At 46.5% G+C, this 11,748-nt stretch overlaps 1 protein-coding gene across 1 annotated transcript; it reads left to right on the forward strand.

The window, feature by feature from the left end:
- The first annotated feature begins 9,074 nt into the window (after positions 1-9,074).
- Positions 9,075-11,748, forward strand: LOC102920763 (nucleolar protein 11). Its single transcript, XM_006970762.4, has one exon. The coding sequence runs from the start codon at positions 9,122-9,124 to the stop codon at positions 11,231-11,233; it is 2,112 nt and encodes a 703-aa protein (XP_006970824.1). The 5' UTR covers positions 9,075-9,121; the 3' UTR covers positions 11,234-11,748.

Below are 11,748 nucleotides of genomic sequence, written 5' to 3' on the forward strand. Positions count from 1 at the left end.
CAGCTCCCAATTACCACTGTAGATCCAACTGGCTTACACAGCCCACGGCTAGATATGTCAGTGAGGCCGTCCAAGACTATGTAACCTGAGGTGTGGCAGTCAGAACAAGAGGCTCCTTCGCATACATAAAGCCACTTACCTCCTTGACAGTCCCAGGCATTTTTGAAAGGCTTGCCAGGAAACCTGACCAGGAGTGAATATCTGTCATACAAGTCGGCCAACAGTGTGCCTAGCTCCTACCCAAAGGCTGCCAGGAATCTCCCCTCCTCACCACAAACAGAACCATCTATAGACATTGCCACGAGGCTGCCAATTCTCCCATAGAGAACCCACATGCCCTTGGGAGGATGGAGTGACGAGCTGTTGACTTGTGTTAGCACATGCCACTACATCACGATGGGTTTCATTGGGACGTTTTCATACTTGCATGTAATACATCTTCATCATATTCATTCCCACCCGCCCTTCTAGCCCCCTTCCATCCTTCTGAACCCCTTTGCCAACAAGTTGCCCACTTTCACGGTTTTTTGTTTTTGTTTGTTTGTTTTTTGTTTTTGTTTTTTCCCCTTAAGACAGGGTTTCATTGTGCAGCTCTGGCTGTCCTGGAACTCACTCTGTAGACCAGGCTGGCCTTGAACTCACAGAGCTCCGCCTGCCTCTGCCTCCTGAATGCTGGCATTAAAGGTGTGTGCCACCACTGCCCAGGTTTTTTTTTTTTTATTTCATTTTTTTTTTTTTTTTGAGGCAGGGTTTTATAGATCCCCGCCTCAAGTTCTCAAGTGCTGGGAGACATGTGTATACCACTACATCCAGCTTTTTTTGGTGACCCAATACATTTAACTAGGAATTGCTCTCAGAAGCATGTGTTGGGGGTTATTTATAGGAGTGTGGGGTACTCATGGCCACACCACTGAAGGCGTCTTTTTCTTCCCAGCAACCATTAACTGCCTACAGAGTCTCATGGAGGGGCAGGGCCTTATGAACCCCTTTTATTGTTTCTTCTTTCTTTCTTTTTCTTTTTTTTTTCTCTCAGAGCTGAGGACAGAACCCAGGGCCTTGCGCTTGCTAGACAAGCGCTCTACCACTGAGCTAAATCCCCAACCCTGATTATGGTTTTTTAAGACAGGGTTTCTCCGTGTAGCCCCAGCTGTCTGGAACTTGCTCTGTAGCCCAGGCTGGCTCCGAACTCACAGAGATCCACTACCTCTGCCTCCTGAGTGCTGGGATTAAAGGTGTGCACCACCACCACCCAGTTTCTCCTTTCTTTCTTTTGACTTTATTTTGGTGCCTGTGTGGGAGGCGGGGCTTGGCACACATGTGGAGGTCAGAGGAGAACTTTGGGGAATTTGCTCTCTCTACCTCGTGGGACCTGGGGATCAACATCAGGCTTGGTAGCAAGCGTCCTAATATGCTGAGCCGTCCTGCTGTCTGCACCTCCAAAATGCTGGGATTACAGAACTCTGACACCCCAAGCCCGTGTCTGTTTTTAGTGACATTTATTCAGTGTGTGTGCACACCCCACTGTGTGCTGCAGAAGTCAGAGGACGACCTTTAGGAATAGTTCCCCCACGATATGGGTCCTGGGGAACTATTTCTTCTCAGATAGGGTTTCTCATAGTCCAGGCTGGCCTTGAACTCCCTGTGCTGTTGGTGACCCTCCTGTTTCCACTCACCATGTACTAGGATTACAGTCTCGGATGTGTGAGTATGGGGGTGTATGTAAAGTGGGTGCAGGGGTGCGCCCTCAGAGGCCAGATGATGACACCGGAGTCCCTGGAACCAGAGCTGCAGGCAGCTGTGAGCTGCCCAACATGGGTGCTGGGAACCGAACTCTGATCCTCGTTTTTTTGAGCAACAAGGGCTCTTAACCCCTGAGCCATCTATCCAGCATCAAGTTGTTTTCGTCTTAATTTTAAAAATATTTCAAAATTTTATTTTATGTGTATGAGTGTTTTACTTGCATGTATATATGTGCACCATATGCATGCAGCAGTCAGGAGAGGGCACTCGATTCCCTGGAGCTGGAGTTACAGAGGTTGCGAGCCAGCTTGTAGGTGCCGGGAATTGAACCCAGGTCTGTCCTTTGCAAGAATAAGTACTCTGAACTGCTGAGCTGTCTCTCCAGCCCCAGGTTGTTGTCTAAACACCTTCCCCCAGTCTCTAAATGTCGCTTTGGTTGACCGTGAACTCACTAGGCAGGCCTTCTTGGCTGCCTAGAACTTCCTTCTGCCTAAACTTCCAGGTGCTGGGATCACAGGCATGGGCCACCAAGTCCAGCTAGTGGCCAGTTACTGTGCAGAGTACACTAAGGATATAGTTGGCTGGGTGTGGTGGCGCACGCCTTTAATCCCAGCACTCAGAAGGCAAAGGAAGGTGGATCTCTGTGAGTTCCAGGAGAACTAGGGCTAGGTAGAGATCCTGGGTTCAATCCCCAGCTGAACCACACACACACACACACACACACACACACACACACACACACACATATATATATATATAGTTGCTATTCTCTAGCTGTGGCCCAACCTACCTTCTGGGAAGTACATAGGTCTGCTTAGACAATAATCCAAGTCCCCATGGTAAGTAAGGTCGCAAGGTCAGCCATGTCGGTATTGACTTTAGTCTGACCCCTCTGGGGTTCCACTGCAAGTGCCTTAGGCCAGCTGTCACTGGTGCTGACACATCCAATCTCAAATCCCCTCCTGCATTCTCCCAATGGTGTACACTTCAAACCTCTGGCTTCCCGTGAACTCCTGGCTCCGAAACCACAGGCTGCCCACAAAATTCCCCAGGGGGAAGAAGGACAAATATAAACAAAACGGGCCTACCATGGTGACCTTTGCCTTCTACCCTAGCCCGCTGGAGAGAAAGGTAAAGGCAGATGAATTCAAGGCCCGCCTGGTCTACAACCAGAGTTCCAGGCTGCGGCTGGGGGCACCAAAGTTTCCATTTAAACATTTCTACTGGAAAAAACAAAGACTTCTTTTCTCTGGCCATGTCAGCTGGTACCCAGCTTCTGCTCTGGGAACAATGTCACAGCGTCTTTATTGTCTCCCACAAGGTAAAACAAAATGAACAGCCTCACAACAGAGGAGAGCTGGCTTGGGGTCTGGCATTCTGAAATGCTTTGCTGTAAGGTCACTCACTGTGTTCCTGGCTATGCTAGCATGGGGCCCTCAGATGCTCAGGGCTACAGGTAAGTTGTTACTCTGTACACCACGTGTTTGACTTATCCCCTTTCTGCAAGCTCCTGCCCTGTTTCATACCCCCCCCCCCCCCCGCCCCCTTCTAACTTTTAGTCTTTAGGGATTCCTGGAGTGTCCACAAATACATTAGCCTCTAAGAATTCTGAGTAACTGTGGTTAGGGGGGAAAAAAATCCTTGCTGTAATTAGCCATGGTCCTATTTTTGAAATTACATCTGCAAAAACTTGAAGAGGATGGATTGGGGGGGGGGTGCGGATTGGCACTGATTGGAATTTTCATGCTTTTCAAAGTGAAATCAAGAGCATTGAGGGAAGACTGTGTCATCACACGTAAAACACACTCAGATGAAAGGAGCTGAAGAGAAATGATTGCAGAAAAATGAATTGCTGGGCACACGGGTCACGTGACAAACACTGTTGGCAACAGCAGATCACTCTGAATCCCTGCCTCACAGGGCTCCGTTTCTCACTTCCAGATCCCAAGACCCGATTAATCATTGAAATGATCAAAACCAACAAGCTAATTAATATAAGGGCTGTGTGGCGGGCTGAGGGATCATTGAAATCACACAGTAGGTGGAGAATCCACAGGACTCTGTCACCAAAGTTTGCTTCTTCTTTTCAAAGATAATTTATTATTTATTTTCTTTTTATGTGCATTTGGGTTTTGCCTGCATATATGTCTGTATGAGGGTGTTGGATCCCCTGCAGTGGGAGTTACAGACAGTTGTGAGCTGCCATGTAGGTGCTAGGAATTGAACCCGGGTCCTCTGGAAGAAGCAGCCAGTGCTCTTAACCACTGAGCCACCTCTCCAGCCCCTCAGTCACCAAAGGCATTCTTTCATTGCTAAAATACATTTTTTTTTTTAAAAAAAAAAAGCTCTTCTGTTTGTTTTGAGATGAAGTCTCACTGTGTACCCCTTGGCTCTCCAGTAACTCACAGATAACCACCTGCTTCTGCCTTGCAAGTGCTGGAGTTAAAGGCATGGTCCACCATGCCTGGCTAACTTTGAAGTCCTGATCCTCCTGCCTCCACCTCCCAAGGGCTAGAATTGTATGTACTATGTTTCCAGTTTTCAAAAAGTCATATATATATAATTTAAAAGAGAGAGAGAGAGTTGGTCATTTCCTCTCAGCATGTAGGTGGTCCCTAGCATCTAATTCAGGTTCTCAAGCTTGGGAGCCAGTATCTGTGCCTGATGAACCATCATGCTGGCTTCATCATATCTCTTTTTATGGATTAAATATTAAGAATACTTTTCTTCAGCCAGGGCTACACAGAGAACCTTTGTTTCCAAAAATAAAATAAAATAAAATAAAACAACAAAAAAAAAACCCTTTCTTTCAAAATACTTATTTATGTGTGTGAGCCTGCAGGAGTTTGTGTGTAGCATGTGCATACAGGTGTCCACTGAGGTCAGAGGGCACTGGATCCCCTGGAATGGGTACTTGTGAGCTGCCTCGGGTGGGTGCTGGGAGCTGACCTCTGTCCACTGCCACGCCGCCTCTGCAGCCCCAGCAACATGTTTCAGGTTTCAGTAGCAAAATGATATCCTTCAATGTCTTTTTGTTTGTCTGTTTGTTTTGTTTTTGAGAGAAAGGGTCTGGCTGTCCTGGCACTTACTCTGTACACCAGGCTGGCCTTGAACTCACAGAGATCCGCCTGGCTCTGCCTCCCAGTGCTGAGATTAAAGGTATATGCCACCACACCTGGCCTTTTCATTGTCCTTTTTCAAAGAATAGTTATTCCAGCCATGGTAGCACATGCCTTTAAGGTCTAGTACTCAGGTGGCAGAGACATGCAGAGATCTGTGAGTTCAAGGACAGCCTGGTCTACAGAGTGAGACTCTATCTAAAAAATAAAACAAAAATAAAAAAAACACTTAAAAATGTGTGTGTGTGTGTGTGTGTGTGTGTGTGTGTGTGTGTGTGTGTGTGTATGTGTGTGTGTGTCTGTTTGCACATGAGCGCAGTATCCCTGGAAGTCAGGAAAGCACACTGGATCTCCTGCAGGTGGAATTACAGATTGTGAGCTGCCCAACGTGGTTGGCTGCTCAGTCCTCTGTGAAAGCATTACATGCTCTTTTTTTTTAATTTTTTAATTTTTTTTGGTTTTTCGAGACAGGGTTTCTCTTGTAGCTTTGCGCCTTTCCTAGAACTCACTTGGTAGCCCAAGCTGGCCTCGAACTCACAGAGATCTGCCTGGCTCTGCCTCCCGAGTGCTGGGATTAAAGGCGTGGGCCACCACCGACTGGCCGAAAGCAGTACATGCTCTTAACCAGGGCCATCTTTCTTTCCCTCTTCATTTTATGATGTCGTGTGTGTGTGTGTGTGTGTGTGTGTGTGTGTGTGTGTGCGCGCGCGTGTGCTTTGAGGCCTAATCTCACATAGCTCAGGCTGACTCACCAGCTCACAGAGGATGACCCTCAACCCCTCCCTGTTCCTCCCGCCCCACCTCTCACATGCTGGGATGACAGGAACTGAGAGTCAAGCGAGATGGCTCAGCATGTAAAGGTGTTTGCTGTCAAGCCTGAGGACTCAAGTTCCCTTCCCAGGTCCCACACAGAGGAGGAGAAAACGGACTCCTGCAAGTTGTCCCTGGCTTCCACACATGAATCTTGGTATGCCTCCATCTCCCGAAGCACAAGTAAAAGTAAAACGCTGCTAATAATATCGAATGATATTAGCTCAGATTTGAATTTATCTGCAGAGAATTCTGAAGGCATAAGAAACTTGCAGGAGCCAGGCATGGTGGTGCGTGCCTCTAATCCTAGCACTTGGGAGGCAGAGGCAGGTGGATCTCTGTGAGTTCAAGGCCAGCCTGGACTACAGAGTGAGTTCTAGGACAGCCAGGGCTGCTAGACAGAGAAACCCTGTCTTGCAAAACCAAAAAAGAAAGAAAAGAAAGAAAAAGAAAGAGAGGAAGGGCCAGGTGGTGGTGGCACACTCCTTTAATCTCAGTACTCGGGAGGCAGAGCCAGGCGGAGGATCTCTGTGAGTTCGAGGCCAGCCTGGTCTACAGAGGGAGATCTAGGACAGGCACCAAAACTACACAGAGAAACCCTGTCTCAAAAAACAAAAACAAAAACAAAAAAAAAAAAAAAAAAAAAAAAAGAAAGAAAGAAAGAAAGAAAGAAAGAAAGAAAGAAAGAAAGAAAGAAAGAAAGAAAGAAAAAGAAAAAGGAAGGAGACTTGCAGGACGCACATTTGGTCATGTACATCAGTGACCCATTGCTGAAGAAAGGCTACATTGTGAGTAAGGACCATGTCACATTACTTACCGGTGATGCCACAACCCTGTCAACTCAGAGAATGGCTGGAAACACCAGTAAATTTCACATGTGCAAATGACCGTGGATTCAGCCACGTAAGCAACAGAAGATTCCGAGCGCAGGCGCGGTCCAGTCCTGCGGAGGCGGCTTGGACAGTAAACTAAGCAAGCGTGAGGGCTGCGAGTTTGATTCCCAAGGCAGCTGGAAAATGGCGGCTATGCCAAGTGTGGTGCCACACACCGTTAATCCCAGCACTCAGAAGGCAGAGGTGTGCCCTCCAGGGTTCTCCCATTGTGCTGTAAGCCTGTATTTAAGACCTCTTCCCTCCTTCAATAAACAGCATTCGGCATTAAAAGAAAAAAAAAAAAAAAAAAAAAAAGGCAGAGGTGAGTGGATCTCTGTGAGGTCCAGGTCAGCTGGTACTACAAGGTGGAGAAGGGTTCAGGAAGACACCTGATGTTCACCTCTGGCCTCTGCACACACACACACACACACACACACACACACACACACACACCCCTACACACAAACATCTGTACACACACACACACATACCAACACACAAACATCCGTACACACACACACACACACACACACACACACACACACACACACACATCCCTACACACACACAGAAACTCAAACATTGACAAAAGGAGTTCAGGTGCAGTTTAGCTGGGTGACCTGAGTGCTCCAGGTATCTAGCAGTGGCCAAATAAGATGCAGGCAAAGGTTTGACTAAGGTATGACCTGATAACAAGTCCATTCACATACATGCCTATGGTAGCCATCCAGTCCCTGCTCACTGTCAGTTGAGGCCTCCCATCCTTGACAAGTACCTACAAAATTTACTTTACAACTTGACAGCTAGCTTTTTTTTTTTTTTTTTTTTTTTTTTTTTTGGTTTTTCGAGACAGGGTTTCCCTGTGTAGCTTTGCGCCTTTCCTGGAGCTCACTTGGTAGCCCAGGCTGGCCTCGAACTCACAGAGATCCGCCTGGTTCTGCCTCCCGAGTGCTGGGATTAAAGGCGTGGGCCACCAACGCCCGGCAACAGCTAGCTTTTCCTCCTCCTCCTCCTCCTCCTCCTCCTTTTTTTTGAGACAGGGTTTCTCTGTGTAGCTCTGTGCTATTCTTGGAACTCACTTGGTAGTCCAGGCTGGCCTTGAACTCACAGAGATACTGCCACCACCTCCTGGCAGGGCAAGATGTTTAAAAAAAAAAAAAGAAGGCCGGTGGTGGTGGTGGTGGTGGTGGTGGTGGTGGTGGTGGTGGTGGTGGTGCACGCCTTTAATCCCAGCACTCAGGAGGTAGAAGCAGGTGGATCTCTGTGAGCTCAAGTCCAGCCTGGTGTACAGATCGAGTTCCAGGACAGACTCCAAAGCTACACAAAACATTCAGCCCTTTTAATTTTACTTATATGTATATATTTTTTTAAGATTTATTTATTATGTATACAGCATGTATGACTGCAGGCCAGAAGAGGGCACCAGATCTCATTACAGATGGTTGTGAGCCACCATGTGGTTGCTGGGAATTGAACTCAGGACCTCTGGAGGAGCAGCCAGTGCTCTTAACCTCTGAGCCATCTCTCCAGCCCAACATATGTGTATTTATTTTGTGTGTGGCGTGTGTGTGTGCAGGTGTCCACATATGGCAACCTAAGGCTTGGGCTAATGCCTTCTTTACCTGCTGAGACATCTTGCCAACTGAAAGCTAGCTTTTCTAAAGCTGGTGAGAGATGGGAATACACAAACAGAAGACATAGCCTTTTTATGTCTTACTTAGGAGGTGGGTCTGATGCAGTTCAGGCTAGCCCCAGACTTGCTGTGTAGATGACCCCCCTTGAGAAGCCTGTTTGCACACTTGGGTGTGTCTTCCTTTTCCCGGCTCCTCTTTGAGATGCCCAGATCCATGCTCTTGTGGATGTCTCATTTTCATCTGAGCATAGCTCTTTCTCTTCACCCCTAGTGCTTAAGCCTACATTAAAATATCTCTATTATTTGGGGCTAGAGAGATGGCTTAGAGGCCTGGGGTTCGACTCCCAGCACCGATATGGAAACTCACAACCATCGGGAACTCTGGCCCCAGGGGACCCAACGCCCTCTTCTGGCCTCTGTGGGAACCAAGCAGGCATGTGGTATGAAAGACGTATGGACAAGGCTGGAGAGATGGCTCAGATGTTAAGAGCATTTGCTGTTCTTGCAGAGGACCCGGGTTCTATTCCCTACACCCAATGATAGTTTTCAACTGTCTATAACTCCAGTTTCAATGCCCTCTTCTGACTTCTGGGGACACCAGGTCACATGCCTGGTGCATAGATGTACATGTAACCAAAACACTCAAACATGAAATAAAATAAGTAAATAAATAAAGACATATAGACAGACAAAACATTTGTTTGTTTGTTTCCAGACAAGGTTTCTTTGTGTAGCTCTGGCTGTCCTGGAACTCACTCTGTAGACTAGGCTGGCCTTAAACTCAGAGATCCACCTACCTCTGCCTCCAGAGTGCTAGGATTAAAGGTATGCACCACCAGTCCATAATATATATTTTTAAAAGTTTTTTTTAGGTTTAAAAAAATCTTTATTGAGAAGGAAGCGCAAAGCCTGCTGGGAGGGATGCGCTGGCTGCGGGCCAGCCCAAAATGGCAGCCCTGGAGGAAGAATTCACGTTGTCTACGGGAGTCTTGGGCGCCGGGCCTGAGGGATTCCTCGGTGTAGAGCAGAGTGACAAAGCAGACCAGTTCCTAGTGACGGACAGCGGCAGGACTGTGGTCCTCTACAAGGTTTCTGATCAGAAACCCTTGGGCAGCTGGTCGGTGAAACAAGGTCAAACTATAACATGTCCAGCTGTGTGCAACTTTCAGACTGGAGAGTACATTGTGGTACATGACCATAAGGTTTTGAGAATATGGAATCATGAAGACGTAAACCTGGATAAAGTATTTAAAGCTACGCTGTCAGCTGAGGTCCACAGGATCCACTCAGTACAAAGGACAGAACCACTGGTGCTGTTCCGAAGAGGAGCTGCTCGTGGGTTAGAGGCCTTGCTTACAGAGCCTCAGCAAAACATTGAAGCTGTCATCCCTGATGAGGAAGTGATCAGGTGGTCAGAGTTTTTCATGGTATTTAAGCAACCTGTTTTAATTTTTATTACAGAAAAACATGGGAATTACTTTGCTTATGTACGATTGTGCAAATCACACAGCTTGAGCAAATACACACTCTTATTTGGAAAAGAAGAAAAATCTGTTAAACCAAATTTTACTGCACGTGTGGATGGGAAATTCATCTCCCTGGTGTCATTAAGTTCCGATGGGTGTATATATGAAACCTTGATACCAATATATTCAAGTGACACTGAAAAGAGTCAGAGGTTAGTTAGAGCATTGATGCTCAAGGCAATTGTGTCTGCTGGTGCTCGAAATGGTACTGCCATCACCATCCTGGATCAAGACCACATAGCAGTCCTGGGACCTCCACTTCCAACTACTAAGGAATGTCTCTCCATATGGAACATAAAATTTCAAACATTACAGACATCAAAAGAGCTGCCGCAAGGAACCAGTGGGCAACTCTGGTATCATGGGGAAATACTATTTATGCTACATGGAAAATGTCTAACTGTGATTCCATACAAGTGTGAAGTGTCATCTCTGGCAGGCGCTCTGGGAAAGCTCAAGCCTACTCAAGAGTCAGGCACTCATCCCATGCCCCATTTTGTAAACTGGGAAACGTGTTCAGGATATGAACTTGGGTCCTACAGTGCAGAGCAGTCAAAAACTCCACGGAGAAAAAAAATTGAAACAAATTTACAGCCAGAAGTTCCAGGATCCAAACAACTTTTATCAATAATTAAGAAAGATTCAGAAAAACACATTGAAGTAGAACTACGTAAATTTTTGGCTAAGTCAACACCTGACTTTCATACTATAATTGGAGATATAGTAGCAGGACTTCTGGGACGATGTAAAGCAGAACCATCGTTTTATCCCCGGAACTGTCTGATGCAGCTCATCCAAACGCATGTGCTTTCCTACAGCTTGTGCCCTGGCTTGATGGAGATTGCCCTAGAACACAAAGATGTGCAGATGTTACAGCTGTGTCTGCAGCAGTTCCCTGACATTCCTGAATCGACCACCTGTGCTTGCTTAAAGCTTTTCTTGAGTGATACCATACATGATGAGAAAAAGGAAATGGAAGAGCCAGCTGAGATTGTTCAAAATGGCTTCAGTCCCGAAGACAGTAGCTGCAGTAAAGATGGTCAGCAGTTAAATAAAAAGCCCAAAGACACAGCCAAAGAGACCGTCTCTTTCCCCGTGACCTCATGTCCTGTGGCACCAAAGCGAGCGGCTCTGCTAAATGCAGTTCTCCATTCAGCATATAGTGAGACCTTCCTCCTGCCGCACCTGAAGGACATCCCTGCGAAGCACATCACACTCTTTCTCCAGTACCTGTATTTCCTCTATCTGAAGTGCAGTGGCGATGCTGCCATGACTCTTCCTGGAGTAAGCCCTCCGACTCTGAGCCAGATTATGGATTGGATATGCCTACTTCTCGATGCTAATTTTACTGTTGTCTTAATGATTCCAGAAGCAAAAAGACTCATTCTTAATCTTTACAAATTTGTGAAATCTCAGATTTCTGTCTATTCTGAGCTCAACAAGATTGAAGTAAGTTTTCGGGAGCTACAGAAGTTGAATCAGGACAAGAGCAATAGAGGACTGTACTCCATTGAAGTACTGGAACTCTTCTGAAAGCCGGAGTTTTCCTTCGTGGACTTTTTATGGAGTTCTTGCTCTCTTTCTCTTTTTTATTTGTTTTTTGTTTTTGTTTCTTTGAGACAGTGTCTCACTATGTAGCCTTGTCCTGGAACTGAATATGTAGACCAGGCTGGCCTCAAACTCACAGAGATCCGCCTGCCTCTACTTCCCAGAGTGCTGGGATTAAAGGCGTGGCCATCACGCCCAGCTTGATGGAATTCTTTGTAAGAATCCACCTGTTCATCCAGGGAAGAAAGTTTTGTTTGCATCCATCACTCAAGTCTGAAGAGAGTACCTGGACCATCACATCACTGCTCCTCCGTGTGCTGCGGGGTTCACACAAACTGGCTCTGGGTTCCAGACATCCCTGGAAGGAGGTTATGGAAGTTTTTTAAATATGGGATTGAGCTGATTTTAAGTAAACTTATTTGTGTATTGATAAAAGTCTAATTTCTTATCATACATTTTGAAAACAGTTTTTCTTTTAATAAAAGAAACAAACCATCTCA

This window comes from Peromyscus maniculatus, chromosome 23 (assembly GCF_049852395.1).
Source record: "Peromyscus maniculatus bairdii isolate BWxNUB_F1_BW_parent chromosome 23, HU_Pman_BW_mat_3.1, whole genome shotgun sequence".
Classification (NCBI taxonomy): Eukaryota; Metazoa; Chordata; class Mammalia; order Rodentia; family Cricetidae; genus Peromyscus; species Peromyscus maniculatus.